Here is a 17,896-nt window from a genome sequence, read left to right as displayed (position 1 = left end):
CTCCATCCCTGGGTATAGCAAGTCAGGAAAGGAAGGCACGAAACCAGTGTGGCTGAACTGGAACCTGCTGGTCAAACTGAAGGGCAAGAGAAAATGCACAGACAGTGGAAACAGGGACAGGTACCATGAGAAGAGTGTAAGGAGGCTGCAAGGTTTTGTAGGGATGAGGTCAGGAAAGCCAAGGCCCAACTTGAACTGTACTTGGCTAGGGATGCCAGAAAGAACAAGAAAGGCTTGTACGGGTACTTCAACCAGAAAAGGAAAGTCCAGGAGGACATACTCCTCCTAATAAGAGACAGAGGCAGACTGGTAACAAGAGACAAGAAGAAGGCTGAGGTACTTAATTTTTTTTGCCTCAGTCTTCCCTGATAACTGCTTGCCACACAGCCCTCATACATTTGGTGTGGCAGGAGGAGATAGGGTCCCTCTCAGTGTAAGTGACGAATCATAGAATGGCTTGGGTCAAAAGGGACCTGAAGGATCATCAAGCTCCAAACACTGTGCTGCTGGCAGGGCTGCCAACCTCCACATTTAATACAAGACCAGGCTGCCCAGGGCCCCATCCAGCCTGGCCTTGAACACCTCCAGGACAGGGCATCCACGGTCTCCCTTGGCAGTCCATTGCAGCACCTCACCACTCTCTCTGTGAAGAACTTCCCCTGATATCCAGTCTAAATCTCCCCTCTTTCAACTTTAAACTCTTTCCCCCTGTCCTGCTATCAACCCATTTTTTAAAAAGGTAAAAAGGGTGACAGTGAGAACTACTGACCTGTCAGTTTCACCTCTGTGCTGGGGAAGAGCATGGAACAGATCCTCCTGGAAGCCATGCTAAGGCACATGGAAGACAGGGAGGTGATACAGGAGAGCTAGCGTGGTTTCACTGAGGGCAAATTCTATTTGACCTACCTAGTGGCCTTCTATGATGGTGTTACTGCATCAGTGGACAAGGGAACAGCTATTGATTGGAAACATGGATTTGATGAGTGGACTGTTCAGTTAATGAAGAACTGGATGCAGGATTGAGTCCAGAGAGTGGTCGTCAGTGGCTCAATGTCTGGATGGAGATCATTGACAAGTGATGTCTCACAGGGGTCAGTGCTGGGGCCAATACTCTTTAATATCTTAATCAGTGACATCAACATTGGGGTCAAGTGCTCCCTCATCAGGTTTATTGATGACCTCAAGCTATTGGATTCAGTTGACACACCAGAGGAGTAGGATGCCATCTACACAGACTTGAGCAGTGAGCCCAGGTAAACATCCAGAGAAGGGCCACAAAAGTGGTCCACGGAATGGAACACCTCTCCTTCAAGGACGGGCTGAGAGAGCTGAGGCTGAGAGAAGGCTCCAAGATAGCAGCCTTTGAGTGTCTATAGGGGAGCTACAGGAAGGTAAGGGGGACAACTCTTTAGCAGAATTTGTGGTGATAAAGCATGGGGAAATGGTTTCATACTCAAAGAGGGTAGATTTAGATTGGACAGAAGGGAAAAATCTTTTACAGTGGGAGTGGTGAGGCACTGGAACAGGTTACATCAGAGATGTGGTTGATGCCCCATCCCTGGAGACTTCCAAGGCGAGGCTGGGCAACCTAATCTAGCTGTGGTGTCTCTGTTCATTGTAGGGGAGTTGGACTTGATGTCTTTCAGAGGTTCTTTCCATCTTTGAGGATTCTGTATCTTGTACTACTTGTATGTAGAAGAGGAAGTGACTGCGGCTTAGACAATATATTTATAGCTAGGAATTTATATTTTGACCATCTTTTATTCTGGAAGGTTGCAAACAGTGCACTTAGGACATGCTATACCTGTAGTTTCTACTATTATCTAGTAATCTAAAGTGTTCTAGATTGAGATGGTGATACTAACTTTGATTTTCTGTTTGATGTGTTACTCTTCACCAGTGTATCCAGCAGCGGTTGTGGTTTTTTTTGTATTTTTCATACTTCAGATGTTTGTGACTAAACTCATTGTTGCTAAATAAGAACCTTATTACTAAAGCAAGCAACAGCTGTCTCCATCAGGAACAATTTCACTTGAATACCATTGTTTTTTGACCGAGTTAAAAATTGTTCTCGCAAATTTTGATGGGAAGTGACTAATCACGCTTGTATTGCTGCAAGGAATCTGCAAGTTCTCAATCCATTCTAATTTTAGTTTCAGAATAACATTGTGAATATTATTTTCTGCTCCTTTTATTTATTGTGGGTGCAGCAATAAAAATTTTCCTCAAAACTTGGATATCTGTCTTGAGAAAGCTTGAATTATTTTTCCAATGGGGTTCATATGAATCCTAGTAATATTCCAAATCTATTATTAAAAATTCTGAGTTACTTCATGGCTAGATGTCTTCTCTACACCTGTGAGTTTTTTCTTTTGGCCCAAATCATTTTTCCATAAGCCCTGTTTTTGGGGTGATAAAGATTTCCTGTTTATAAGATATGTTTTGAATATGGTAGAGGGAATTACAGTTTCTCCTAGATTTAGATGTCATTAATTAGATAATTCAAATATTAAAGAAGCTTATACAATTATAGTGTTCTTGATTTTTAGTTCTAGCTTTCAGATCTTTGATAGTGATAGAGAATTAAATAATTCCTGTAGTTGTTACTCTAAATACACAGAATGAATGTTTTTCTTCTTTTCAGGAGGAAACACAGGGAAGAAAAATGCTAAGTCCAAAATTATAAACTTATAAATATCAAAGAATACTTTTAAATCCACTGTCAACTGTAGATTGTGGCACTTGACTGCATTAGCATGGTTATTTTTATTCCCGAAAGAAAGGTTTATTGCAAAGTAATTTATATTCCCTAGCCCAGAAATATAATGGGTCTGAACACTGAAGTCCTGTAGAGCTTTTGATGCTGGGACGTGTAGCAAAGAGCATTTCAGACAATTTTAAGGAAACAAAAAAGAAACATTGGTGAAAGGAAAAAATTCTGAATCATCAGCTGTCAGTGTTGAAATACATTTTTATCACACTGTGCTATAATTGCTGTCTCTATTAATGTGATGTGTATTATTGCCATGGTTATTGCTGATGTTCCAAAGTCAAATTATTGTAATTTTTTTTTCTCTCTGCCTTATCAAGCATATTGTCTTTCTTTTCTTTTCTTTTTTCTTTTTTTTGAGTCAAGATGTTCTATGTTTTTAAGAATGGAATATTATATGACTCTCTTTGAGGTTTTCCACTTCATTTTAACCCTAGCTGTATAATATTATCCTCATTTCCATTATGCATCTTTAAATACTATTTGTTGTAGCACATTCTAAACTACAAACAAATCAGTATTTTCATTTTTCCTCTCCATCCCGTTTCCCATGGAACCTCAAAACCAATTTGCTGCCTGTTATGTATTAGTGGAATAAGTTTATTTATCAGAAAAGGTTTTAAGGTATTAAGTTTTATTGTGATTATCAGGATTTTCTGACATTGTTTTCATTTTGAATATTTGGTATCACTTTCAAAGCAAAAGGTGCCAGCTCTAACTGTAGTGCAATATGTACCTGCCCCTGAAATGAGTGAAAACTAAATGCAAAGAAGTATGTTAATATGTATATTGCTGTGGAATGATTGGTTGGCTTTTCCTGCTGGGCAGCTGTTAAAACTAATCAGATTGTGCTTAAGAGCATAATAAGGAATAACTTTAATGCTGCTTAACCATCATGGAAGCTCTGCATTCCAGCTATCATTCTTGCTTTTGGTAAATCAGTCTAGGTTTTGCTGATTTGTTAAAAGCCATAATACTGAATTTCAAAACTGATTTCATTTAATTTTCCAGTTTACAGTGGGTTTTTCGTATATATCCATGTGTGCCTCTTCTTACAGTAACAGTAAAGTTAATTGAGGGTGGAAGTAGAATAAAAAATCTGTAGGTAGAATGCATGACATATCTAGCAACTAGTTTTATTGTGTGACCTTAAGATTTTGAGATACTAATCTAATCCTTGTAACAACTGAAAATGACTTTGTTGTAGTGAGTGGTCCTTCACATTTCTGTGAAATAATTGACTCAATCCTAGATGTTATTCTGTCGTTTTAGAGAGTTTTGTCTTCTTTCAGTATCTTTGACTTTGCTTACATGTTCATACATGCAGTTGATAGAAGTCTTTGTATTGCTGTAATATAATAAATTATTTCTCTTTCTGTGCAGTTTTATTGAACTGCATTGAAGGTAGGAAATAAATAGAATAATAATTTCCATCTGTAGTACCATCTTGAATATGAATACTTGTAAATGTGTGTATCAGATACATTTTAAAGATTTTTTTTATTCCAAACAACTTGCAGAGAAGGCATTTTTAGGAATATAACTCGTAGTCAAAAGTCATGGTGGCTTATAATGTGAAATTTTCAGTGCACACAAGTATTACAGGGTTTCAGAGGTGGGTCTCAAAATGGGATTGCTACCATACTGTAACACAGTATTCTCATTTTTTTCTTTTGCTGCTGTTCTACTGAGTCACACAAATGGGAATCAGTAATACTGGAGGAGGAAGAAGACAAATTGGCTTTCTGATGAAATCCAGCACCAAAAAATACATTTTTGGTTTATCCCCAGCATTCCCTGATGAACATAATCAAAAGATTTCTATTTAATGAGTATTAGAATTTAGTCTCTGTGGAACTACTTTCAGTACTCTGTTACTACTTCTGAGCAGCTGTCTCTGATTTATTAATCTGAAATTGCAGTGTAATTTATTACCTTCCAGTATGTAGAGAAGGGGCATCTTGCACTTGTGTTTCATCATATATTTTTACAGTTCTATTTGCTAGCTCCACTGTTTTCTCAGAATAATGTAAAAAGGATGAGTTTCATTGTTCGAAAAGCACAGCTTCGTGTCTGTAAAAACCAGGAAGTGGTTGTTACACCTCCCACATAAACTTCCTCTTTTGAGTTTTGGAAAACTTTCCAAGGAGTGAAGGCCCTGAGAAGGCCTTACGGTCATCTTCAGTTCACCAGTATTTGTTCCAGACCGACAAGCCCAAAAAGCTGTGTGTTAGTGTTGGGAAAAATGTGTCCATGTGAAAGAATGGCTTTCTGATATTAATCTGGAGGACATCGGATTTTGTTCATTTATTTTCTTTTTTATTTTTGGATACCTGAGGAGAGGTGTATCATGACATTCAAATGAAAAATTTTATCAACATTTTGTCCTCAAACATAAACATAAGAGGAGGATACAGTGGTTTCGCTTGTAGCCAAACTTTCAGTTTAGATGGGCCTCCGATCAAATAAGTTACTCATGCTAAATAACTTTCTGCTAAAAGCACGGCTATGGATTTGGTGCAATGAAGTTACCACCTGTTTATAGAAATCAGGCACCTTTTCAAATGAAATTATCTTGAAAATAACAGAGAACAAAATAATTCAATGAACCTTAACTTACATTTAGTACTTGTTTAGTTGCTTACTTGTTTAACAAGTCCTGTCAAAGGTTTTTTTTTTTCTATTTAATTTTATTTTTTCCACTTGTCATGAGCCAAATCTATAAATGTCCATCATGATAAATTTGAACTAAAAGTACTAGAAGCTGAGGATCCTGGGCAATCTCTGCTTTAGGGTAATTTTCAGAAATATCTCAGTTGTTTCTATTTTCTTGTATACAAGTGACTGTCAGTTTGAATCCCCTTCTGCCTGAGAGTACTGATATGGTTATAGTGCAGGTAGTGAATAGGGGGGCATTACGGATTCACACTGCTCCAACACCCAGTCAGCATTCATCTGAGAGCTCTAAAATGCGGGATTATGAGCCTAAGGTGTCTTGTTTGGCTGTCAAACAAGATGAGGTTGTGATTTAGGAGCTGGTTCAGAACTGTTACTTGTTACGTCCAAAAACACAGTGATGTGTTAGGGAATTACATGGCTAAAATACAGTCATTTCTTTCGCTTAGTTCTTAGATTTTTGGAGCAAATCTGTAATTCTCACACACATGTAATGTGAACATAAAAATTATCTTTCTAAATATATTAATGCCTAACAACTCCTGTTTTTTCCTTGTTTTTATATCTAGAGATATAAATATAGTGTTTACTTGAAGTGCAAAGTGCATATTGGAGGACAGGGAATTTATAGCATATCTCAGACATAAATATGATATCCCTTTAACTGTCCTTCAGGTTTTGTATCAGCTTCCTGTCTAATAGGATGCATGTGAATGTCTCAAAAATTGTTATGGAGAAGGTTAAGAGGCAGGCTTACTTAGCTAATTGCCTTACTGGCAGCTGTTAACTTTCCTTCTTTTGGAAGGAGTGTTTCTAAAAGAAAAGGGCTTTGAATTTTGTTTTTGTTTAGTTGAAATGAAATGATTAGTAATTTGGTAGAAGTGTCTGTCACTTTCAGACCAGCTTTTGTAGAGCCACTTTTGTTATTGGAAGCTGAAAAATAGTGAATTATTATGTAGATGTTGGTAATACATCGTGTCCTTATCTTCTGTGTATGGGTGAAGCATGTTAGGTTTATGACTACACAGATTTTAGTTTAGATTGGTGTATAACTTCCGAGTTTTTTTTACTGTGGATTTGAACATTTAGAGCAAAAACAAACAAGCAAAAAACAGTCGTTACAAAGCAAATGTAGGCAACAACTAATGAATTCAATCACATATTGTGAAGAGAGAGTGTAATAGTGCCTTGTGCATGTCTAGAGGCAAGTTAGGTGTAGACTATGTACTATGTACACCTTGCTACATGCAGTCCTGATTGTAATACTTTGACTTTTGTAGGTTATCACATTAGATATCTATGTTTAATTGATTATGTATTTATTAACTTACCTAAATGTTACAATTGTTTTAAAACTCTCTAATTTTTTATTTTACATGACAGCCCAAAACAGCTCCGAAAAGGACATTTGGATCAATTACAAATGATCAGGTAAATATATGGCAAGGAGTGTTCAGCAAGTATACCAGTTTCATCATTTCAAATATTACCTTAGGCATGAATCAACTGAAAAGGATGTTATGAAAATCCAGTAAGGTTACAAGTTGCTTAAACCACTGGTAAATAATATTGTGATCAGAACTCAGAGCTTCTTAAAGTTGATGTTGGCTCTGAAACCTTGTTCTGCTTGAAGTAGTTAGATTACATCATTTAAACTGTCTTTTTAGATTGAAAATTCAGCGTTTTATTTTTCACTCTCTAATACAGCCATGGAAAAAAAACTAACAGGTTATTTCTAAAATTAATTTAATGGTGAAAGGTACTACATAAGTGTTAATTACCTATTATACCACTTCTAAAGATTTATAGCAGTACTCTAGCGTGGGTGAAACCTTCAGATCACTGAGATAATGAGATGATTGAGGTTCAGTTCAAAACCAATTTTATTGTAGGAAATTTTGATTTCACTGAGGTTTTGGTGATGATAGATCCATTTGCTTCAACAGTAAAAAATTTGCACTGAAGGTTTTTTTTTCCTGTTTCTCTTTTTAACTCTTAGTTTCTTTTCTCACGAGGGAGAGAATTATATATTTGTAATCTTCAAAATACGCTACTTGAATGTGTCATCATTTTGGGAATGTTTGGGATGGGAGCACTCTCTCAGAAAATTCATTTGATAAAATGTGGCGTATGGCTGTATTTAACTCTATCCCAATGTGAATTAAGTTAGGAAAAAAAAATTAAAAAAAAAAATCCCTTTATTTTAGTAGTTTAAAAAGATGCATGATCCTCTAATGAACAGCAAGAAATTTTCTTAAGTAACCTTTTTTTTTTTTTCTTTCTTTCTTTTTTTTTTTTTCATAAAAATTACTCAAATGGTAATAATTGACCTGGAATTGTTCTTTGCATTCTTTTCTGTTTCTCCCTTAGTTTATGGTAGTTATGGAGAATCAAATCTATTAATTTTATGATATAATGAAGAATTGCGTTTGACTTGGTAGTTGAAGAAATGCAGAGATGTGTATTCATTTGTATAATTGAACCTATTGAAAGTCTATGAGAAATTTTGTTGTAGTTGTGAGATACAATGATAGAATAATTACTGCCCATCTGTCAATTTGTGTACAAATAAAGCAGTAAAAGATAGCTGATATGTCCGCCCCCCTCCACCAGCTTGTTACATTTATTTTTTTTTTTTCTGGAATTCTATATTAAAACATATATAATTCATTATTTCTTAGTAGTTATGCAATTTATTACAACTAACTGCTAGGCTGATTGAAGATGAATAGGAAACCCACACTTTCTCTCAATAGAGAGATAAATGTAGAATTGCTATTTGAGAAGACATTTCTTTTAAAACTAATATTTTCATGTCTTCTACTGAATAAGTAAAAGCTGTGTTCTTATTTATTGTTTCAGAATGTGCTCCACTTCACTTTAGACTGCCCCTGGTTGCAATATAATGTTACAAATACTGTGCAAGTTGCTCAGTTATGCTTGAAATGGGGATGGATAGTTCTTTTCCATGAAAGAAATGTTTGTTTATGTCAAATTCTGACTGGCAAAACACTTAAACAAAACAGTCCATTCTTACACAGAATTTGTTTTGTTTCATTGTATTTATTTTAGCATGCTCTTTTCAACGCAAGGCTTCTGAAGGAAGCCATGTTTGTCAAATATATATAGTATTTCTTTTCCATTACAGGAGTGTTATGTGTTCAACAATCCCTGTGAAAAGAAGTAATTATTTTCAAAGTGAATGTCACAGTTCTGTGATTTTTTTTTTTAATGAAAAAAAAAACAAAACAAAACAATCCAAGTGAAAAAAGAAGATAAATATAAAGCAAATCATGAGGAATAATGGAATAATTTTCAGGTGTTTTTTATGTATTTCTAATAAACTGTTATGGCTGTATAGTAAACGATTTATTTTTGTTTTTTTAAATTATGATGGCTTCAGATCATGTCCGGAGTTGTTCCACGAGGCAGTCCCTTTAACTTTCTTGTTTTCCTTCAAATTGAAGATTTGTTTAAGTCCTTTAGTGCATGCATATTACCTTACGTTTGGACACTTTGAACTTTGGCTACATTGCTCTTCTCCACACTCAATGGTACAGTATAGAAAGCAAATCACATCTGTCCCAAGGATTTTCTCTTTTCTTTAGGAGGAGAGCAGTTGGTTTAAAGAGCAAACGCAGCACCAAGAAACCAGCAAACAAATCACGTGTACCCCTGCCCCCCCCAAAAAAAAAACAAAAAAAAACCCTCATAACCTGTTATTCTGAAGTATAAGTTCATTTCCATGTATGTTCTGAAGCTTTTTTTAAGGTCCCTGGGTGGCTTAGAGCAAAATTAAATATTGCAAACAAGGAGTAAATATGAAAAGTGTTAATTCCTGTATAATGCTTATATATTTTGTGATAATTTCAGAACATTGAGATGATTCTCTGCTTAAATGTACTACTATGCTAAAGTATCTTCTTTCTGTGTCTTGTAGGGTCAGAATGTATTTGGTCTTGATATAATTGAGACACCTGAGGGAGATAAGTGGCCTCAACTGATTGTCCAGCAGATCCTGGATAGAGAGCAGAAAGATACCTATGTGATGAAAATTAAAGTTGAAGATGGTGGAAGTCCTCCAAGATCTAGCACTGCAATCCTGCAAGTCACAGTGACTGATGTGAATGATAATCGTCCAGTCTTTAAAGAGAATGACGTTGAAGTTAGTATTCCAGAAAATGCTCCAGTGGGCACCTCTGTTTCTCAGCTCCATGCCACTGATGCAGACCTGGGCTCAAATGCACAAATCCACTTCTATTTCAGCAATCAGATCTCCAGCTTGGCCAAAAAGCTGTTTGCTATTGATAATGCCACTGGTCTCATCACCATAAGAGAGCCACTAGACAGGGAAGAATCTCCAGTACACAAACTAACTGTTTTGGCAAGTGATGGCAGTTCGACTCCATCGAGAGCAACAGTGACTGTTAATGTCACAGATATTAATGACAATGTCCCATCAATTGACACAAGGTACATCATCAATCCAGTGAATGGGACAGTGCTCTTGTCTGAGAAAGCTCCACTTAATACAAAAATTGCATTGATAACAGTAATGGACAAGGACGCTGATCTGAATGGAAAAGTTACTTGTTTTACAGATCATGATGTCCCTTTTAGACTAAAGCCAGTGTTTGATAATCAGTTTCTTCTGGAGACAGCTACATTTCTAGATTATGAATCCACACGGGAATATGCTATTAAAATAGTAGCTTCAGATTCAGGTAAACCTCCCTTAAACCAATCTGCAATGCTCTTGATCAAAATTAAAGATGAAAATGACAATGCCCCAGTTTTCACACAGCCTATCATAGGTCTTTCCATCCCTGAAAACAATGCTCCTGGTACTCAGCTAACCAAGATAAGTGCTACAGATGCCGACAGTGGGCGCAATGCTGAGATCAGCTATATTCTAGGTTCTGATGCACCCCCTATTTTCAATCTTGACCGCCGTACAGGCATTCTGACAGCAGTGAGAAAGCTGGATAGAGAAAAACAAGACAGGTACTCCTTCACTGTACTGGCTAAGGATAATGGGATGCCACCCTTGCAGACCAATGCTACTGTGACAGTGTCAGTCCTGGACCAGAATGATAACAGCCCTGCTTTCACACACAATGAATATAATTTCTATGTTCCAGAAAACTTACCCATGTATGGCACAGTAGGGCTTATCACAGTAACAGATGCTGATTCTGGAGAGAATGCTGCAGTCACTCTGTCTATATTAAATGGTCGAGATAATTTCATTATCGATCCACTTACTGGTGTAATAAGACCTAATATTACTTTTGATAGAGAACAGCAGGGGTCATACACTTTTCAGGTGAAAGCGGTAGATGGAGGAAGACTGCAGCGTTCCTCAACGGCCAAAGTGACGATCAATGTTGTTGATGTAAATGACAACAGGCCTGTTTTTGTAATTCCTTCATCAAATTATTCATACGAGTTGGTTCCAACATCATCCAGTCCAGGTTCTGTTGTTACTAAAGTCTTTGCAGTTGATAATGACACAGGAATGAATGCAGAGCTCCGTTACAGCATTATAGGAGGGAATTCAAGGGGCTTGTTTGCAATTGACCAGTTAACAGGCAATATTACATTGAAAGAGAAGGTAATCACATCAGATCATGGCTTGCACAGACTGGTGATAAAAGTCAATGACCTGGGTCAGCCAGAGTCTCTTTATACTATAGCTCTTGTGCATTTGTTTGTGAATGAGACGGTCACCAATAGTTCCTACATACAAGAGCTAGTGCGCAGGAATATGGAAACTCCAGTTGGCCAGAACATTGGGGATGGTGAGATAACCCCACAAACCAATGATTATGTCAAGATCATAATTGCGATTATTGCAGGCACAATGACAGTTATTCTGGTAATTTTTGTTACTGCGTTAGTACGATGCCGCCAGACTCCCAGGCACAAAGTTGTCCAGAAAAATAAGCAGAGTGGTGAGTGGGTTTCCCCAAACCAAGAGAATAGGCAGATCAAGAAGAAGAAGAAGAAGAAGAAACGCTCTCCAAAAAGTCTTCTTCTCAATTTTGTGACTATTGAAGAATCTAAGCCTGATGATCCTGGCCATGAGCACATAAATGGCACTTTAGACATTCCTGTAGAACTAGAAGAACAGACTATGGGAAAATATAACTGGGCCACTACACCAACCACATTTAAGCCTGATAGCCCAGATTTAGCAAAGCACTACAAGTCTGCTTCTCCACAGCCAACCTTTCAAATTAAACCTGAGACTCCTGTACCCCCCAAGAAGCACCATGTCATTCAGGAACTGCCTCTGGATAACACCTTTGTGGTGGGCTGTGATTCACTCTCCAAGTGCTCATCAAGCAGCTCGGATCCTTACAGTGTTTCCGAATGCAGCTGTCAAGGAGGCTTCAAGACCCCAGGCCCCATTCACACCAGACAGGTAATGGAAATTTTAAGGTTCTCTCTTTCTCCTTCGCCTCTTTCTTTTCCATTAATTTAGCTCTAATTCTAAGCACTGCAAAATAAATTTTTCCACAATGATTAAAAGTTACGAAAAGTCATGTTTGATAGAAGCATAAAAAAAAGGTAAACAATTTGAGATTCTTCAGTGTTAAGAAAAAAATTAAAATGCTGCAAGGAAATTGAGCTGTGAATTATTACACTGGTGGGTATTCTGGACTGCAGATGGCAGTATGGCACTTCCTGCATTACCTCTGTACGCTGTGCAGCTGTGTGAAACAAAGAGGGTTTATGGTACTGTCCTCTGTAGTATTGTGTGCTCAAGAGTTGAAGCAATCTAGGCCAGGTGGAAAACAATAAAGCTTTACAGGACCTCATAAGTGGTTCTTAATATTAATGGTGTCTGGAATTGCAGCCATCATTTGGGCATAGCTTTACTTCAAAGTCACTAAAAGCAGGCAAGGATTTTCATTGGAGAGATTCAGTGCCATTTTCCAAAGTAGCAGACTACTTGAGTAGAATGGCACTGTGAGTAGGCAGAGCTGTAGGAAAATAAGAAGCATTGGTATAATTGTTTTCACATTTTTGCTCCTATGCTTGGTAAACCAGATACTAACTTCTCAAAAATTCAGTACAGCATAATGTCTAAAGACTTAGCTTAAAATTAAAAATAAGATAAGAATCTACAGGACACTACAGAAACACTGCAAGTAACTGAAAATCAAATATAATTTTTATATATATTTTTGAAGGTTTCGTAAGTAATAAATTTTGTCTACTTGTCTGTTTTATTTAAGAATATCACAGTGTTTTCAGTGACAACAGTTTTCTAGTCAAATTTTAAAAGAATCAATTATTAAATATTTCAGAAGAGCTTATTATCTCATTGATGCTACATTTTAGTATTATTTTTTGGGAACAAATCCTCAGCAAGAGTTAGTCTGTTAGACTTTTTGTTCAGTTGAGGTTTTAAATTTTCTGTGAGCTTTGTTTTGTGAGCAACATTGATAACAAAATGTACATGAAAACTGCATGATGGCCTGCTTGTTCTACTTAATTTTTTCCCCCTTAACAGCACTGATTTCTTTGATAACCCATGTAGCTGTGTATTACAAAATGGAGTTTTGAGTTCCACTAACAGTTAAGGAAAAAATAATAGAATTTCTTATTTTTATGACAGCAGTAGAAAATGTGTACTTTTCCAGATTTGAATATTTTGTATCAAAGGTATTTAATTGTGTTAATTTAAATTGGGCATTAGAAAAGTTTCTTGCTAGTTTGTTCATCTGTTATATTTTTCCTTATGGTGAGGTGGGTGGTGTTGTTTTCAGCATCTCAGTAGGCCTGATCTAAGTGCTCTGTAGGCCTGATCTAAGTGATTTTTCAGTTGAGTTCAGGGACTCCAGTATACCTCCTCCAAGCCAAAAAGATTCTTTCACTGTCTGCTCAAAAGCAGACTTTGTAACGCACTAATTCTACTAAAAAAAGAAGGTAAGCTCATGACACTCCAGATTTTTATAAACTTAGTTCTTCCATCAGAAGGGACATTTAAAGTAGAATGGAAAGCAATTATCTTCTACAGAAGTCTTTTGGGAAAAAATCTTTTAACTATACCTAAAAAGTCATTCACAGGGTTTTCCTGTCGTTGAGAGAAGAATAGAACTGTTTTTTTGTTTGTTTATTTTCATATACTCATTACCTGATATAACTGTACCAGAAATTGCATTAGTATGGCACGTAAAAGGTTAATTTTTTCATACAGAAAAGTGACCACATTATTGGAGAAATTGCAACTCCTCTCTGACACTGGCCCTTTCCACTAGTTGGAAAACAACATTTGCCTTTAACCGTTACTTAATTTTGTTTTATTTAAATGAGTAATAAAATATTAATGCATTTATTTACATAAGTTGGGCAAGAGAAGCCATTTGAGTTTAATCCTTTGTGTTGGATTGTAATTACAGCGTTGTGTTTTATGATAAGCAAAACAAACTATATTTCTTTAATCTCAGTATTTTTTGTAAAAACGAGTCTTACTCATAACCTGTTTTTTTGTATAATTATAGTCTGTGTGGTTTTATCTCCTGTGAATGTACACTCAGGACAGGCTGCCTTAGAGTTGTCACTCTTAGCCAGTAAAGAGATGAAACAAAAGAAACTCTACTCAGTCTTTCAGATGTCATGTTGCCCTCAATTCACCAACCTTATAGACAGGTGGGATCTTTGTGGTTAGTGATACCTTCATGTTGTGCGCTCTGAATTTTCAGAAAATGCAGGACAGCAAGGAGAAGTGGGATAGTTTCAGTTAAAAAGGCAGATGTGCTAGTTTGAGAAATGAAAATAAGAAATGAAAATAAGAAAATACATTATTCTACTATGAATAATATGAATAATGTGAAAAACATTATTCTACTGCAATCATTACTGTAATACTTCCCTATTACAAGCCAAAATCTCTCTGAAGGAGAAAACTAAAGATTATGCTTGCTGTGAGTTTATTTTCGTTTTCAATTAGTTATTGATATTAACAAGCCTCACATCTCAATAGCTCTTAGCTTTGTCTATGCAAGACATTTGAATTACTGATTTAAAGATAAAAAGTTACGGGATTTTTTGAAGCTTTAAATCAGAATGATATCAATTGTCTTTAAATTGAAAAAAAAAAATCTTATGTTAAATTTGTAGAAGCGATGTACAAAATGACAAAGTCATTATAACAGTTGTACTCAAAAAAATTGCAAAAGAGAATCACAGGGTTGGGAGGAACCTCAAGGATCGTGAATCTCCAACCCCCCTGCCACATGCAGGGCCACCAACCTCCTCATTTAATACCAGACCAGGCTGCCCAGGGCCCCATCCAATCTGGCCTTGAAAACCTTCAGGGACGGGGCATCCACAACCTCTCTGGGCAGCTGTTCCAGTACCTCACCACTCTGTCTGTAAACAATTTCCCCATGACATCCAGAACGTAAAGGATTTTCTACTAAAAAGCCCAAAGAATGTCTATGTGGGCTATGTGGGCTAATAAATACTGGAGTAGCAAAGCTCAGAGTTTTGTGGGAAAGGAATCAGAAGCAACTGAGGACACATTGGATTGTTGACTGCGGGAAGCTGAAGAGGGAAAAGTGTGGTGCTAATATAATGCAAACAAGGAGAGACAGTAAGCTTCTCTAGTTCTTCTGTGTGGGAAAGGGTAATAGAAAGAGATATTAATATTATTTTGAAGTCACATGTTAGGTGCTAATACTAGTGAGAGTAAATTGGTACCTTCAGAATAGCGTGCTTTCCTTTGGGATGCTGTAGGTAAATGTATTAAGGAAGTTCTATCATATGCTAAACTGTGAAGGGGCTTCTTGTTCATGATATGTTTGGGTTTGTTTTGTTTTGTTTTTTTTTTTTTAAAGTAAGGTATATAAAATCAAGCTAACTTTCATTGTCTTCAGAAGAATGTATTTTTTTGGAGAGAAACATATACACATTTACAGCTTGTCTGTCCACAAGCTTTGTAAAAACTCAATTGCTTTTGACATTCACCTTAGTGAGAGAAGGCTGTATGAAATATATACTCTCAAAAATCTTTTTTTCATTTGCATTGGAAAGTTGAAAAGGATGTTTTTGGTTTTTTCAATCCATTATTCATATAATATGTAACACAATATTTAAAATCTGGAATCTTTGCTCAGGTGTTTCAAACAACATTCAGACAATTCGAATGCCTGCCGAGGGATCAACATATTTAATCAAAACATTCATAGTTATAGTATACATAGTATACATATATACATATATGCATATTTATACAATGTTACCTCTGGCAGCTGGGTTCTGAGAAACTACTGCAAAGATTGATTAAAACTTCACATCTCCTCCTCCTTGTCTCTTTCTTTCAGTTAATACTGCTTGTGACATTCGTTCATTTGAAAAAACAGTACTGCACACTATAGGAACAGTATAAATATCCTAAAATAAACAGCTGTTGACTAAGGAAGGGTACCATTAACTTTTTTATTATCACTTTTTCTGGCCTTTTGTTAGTGAAAAAGTATGACTGCATGAAAGCAGCGATGGCAGGACTTGGTTTAGTTTCAGTTCACTCCTTCAGCTGGTACAGCTGGAATATGTAGTCATTCTCTGAACTGTTTGAATATATATATAAACATACTGTTTGAATGACAAATGTATAATCATGCTCTGTTTCTGTGCTTGGTGGTGGTTATGCCTGCTTTGCAGTGGACTCCCATCTATATGTTAACATTTCCACTGTTAGTACACTATGCCATCTTCAGAAAAAAATGGTGGGAATGAACAGGTATGAAGATTGATTTTCTCATGTTCACTACTGTAAAGCTTCATTAATTCATTTATTTGCAAGAATTCTATCATGTTTGAATGTACCTGTGTGTATGAATGGAGATTTCAAATAACACTGTGATCTGAACTGTGAACTTGTTTATTGGAAAGTAATCAGAGATAGACATTAATTTTATATTAGAAAGTAGACCCTATTTATGGTGCGTTGCCTTTTTGGGGGCCACTTTCTTACTACCAACTGCTTACGCAGGCTTACAGTTATGATACATATGGTTTTCTGTTTCTGATTTGAAATGTGAAATGCCATTACTGTTTTTCACTCAGTATGAGAGCAGTGTGCTTAGAATGCAAATTAAAAGAATATTGCACTTTCCTGAAACAAAAAGCTCTGAAAACTCATGTGATATGCAGATCTTTAGATGCGTGATTTAGGTAATTTGGGGTAATAAGTGAGAGTAGTGAGTTTAATCCAGTATCCTGTAATTATCAATAGGCTTCTGATGTGTGAAAGGGTGTATAGGTAACGCTGTGTTTTGCATTGACAAATACAGAGTAAATTACACTCAAGAAACTAAATGTCAGACAAATAGCTGTTGGTATAACCCTTCCCAAAAGCTGTCTCAGAAGTGATCACTACAACTCTGACTATTCTTGTTATTTTCTCTTAATTTTCTAGCTGGTAATTTAGCTGGCAATTCTGGTATGATTCTGTGTATGAACATTTCAGTAAGAACTGAAATTTGTATCTGGAGAAAAAGATGTTACTGAAGGATAAGTGAAATTTGCAGACTCTTATGTTAGTGAGCAGTTAATTAGATATGTAGTACTACTAAAGCAAAACCGGTCAAGGAAATGTTTTTCCTCTATGGAATTCTTTGTGGAAGGAAAAGTCAATTTTTATTTCATAGATGTGTTCTTTACTGAAAAAACATGGGGAAGGAAGTCTGGAATTGATATTCTGCACTTCATGGTAGAAAACAAATACCAAGCACAAGTTAAAAAAATAAAAAAACAAAAAATAAATTCACTTGTCTTTTAGGAAAAAAACGAGAACGATTTTAAATGTGGCTTTTAAGTAGAATCATAAAATCACCAAATTACCAAGGTTGGAAAAGACCTCTGAAATAACGCAGTCCACCTGTCTACCTACCACAGTATTTCCCCACTAAAGCATGTCCCTCAGTATAGCATCTCCATTTTTCTTGAGCAGTAAAAAGTGCTTTGGAGAAAACAAAGGTTGGGTGTTTTTTTTTTTTTGGTTTTTTTTTTTTGTTTGTTTGTTTTTGTTTTTGTTCTTGTTTTTTGTTATTTATCCCAGTAAAACCTATTTGACTGAGTTTGTCCTGAAGTTGGTAGGCAATGTTCCAGCATTACCATTTGGTGATTGTTTTTCAGGCTACAATGATTCTCAATTCTCTATCCAATAGCAGCTTGTTTTGGGATAGTAGCAGTATAAATACATATGATTTTCCCCAAACATGAAGCATGTTTCACCTTCATGCGTGGTGAAGCTGAAATGTTTACTACTTTCTTCTCAATTCCTTTTTTTTTTCTTTTCTTTTCTTTTTTTTTTTTTTTAATAGAAACTAATGGCTACCAACCATTTGTCAACAATGAAATCTGATTTATCTTTAGTTTAATTTTCACACTTATTTCTTTTCCTATTTTCTCACAGAAGGTATTACACTCAAT

At 36.1% G+C, this 17,896-nt stretch overlaps 1 protein-coding gene across 5 annotated transcripts in view; it reads left to right on the top strand.

Annotated features, from left to right (window-relative positions):
• PCDH11X (protocadherin 11 X-linked) overlaps positions 1-17,896 on the top strand; it is a 439,839-nt gene that overhangs the window by 56,113 nt on the left and 365,830 nt on the right. For all 5 annotated transcript variants that reach the window (XM_048959958.1, XM_048959959.1, XM_048959957.1 and 2 more), the window contains exons 3-4: positions 6,830-6,877; positions 9,387-11,873. In XM_048959958.1, the coding sequence (XP_048815915.1) occupies positions 6,830-6,877; positions 9,387-11,873 (2,535 nt within the window). The remainder of the gene's footprint in view (positions 1-6,829; positions 6,878-9,386; positions 11,874-17,896) is intronic.

Source organism: Lagopus muta, chromosome 13, assembly GCF_023343835.1.
Source record: "Lagopus muta isolate bLagMut1 chromosome 13, bLagMut1 primary, whole genome shotgun sequence".
NCBI classification, from domain to species: domain Eukaryota; kingdom Metazoa; phylum Chordata; class Aves; order Galliformes; family Phasianidae; genus Lagopus; species Lagopus muta.
Note: the sequence above shows the minus strand (reverse complement) of the source record. Positions and strands in the feature narration are given on the sequence as shown.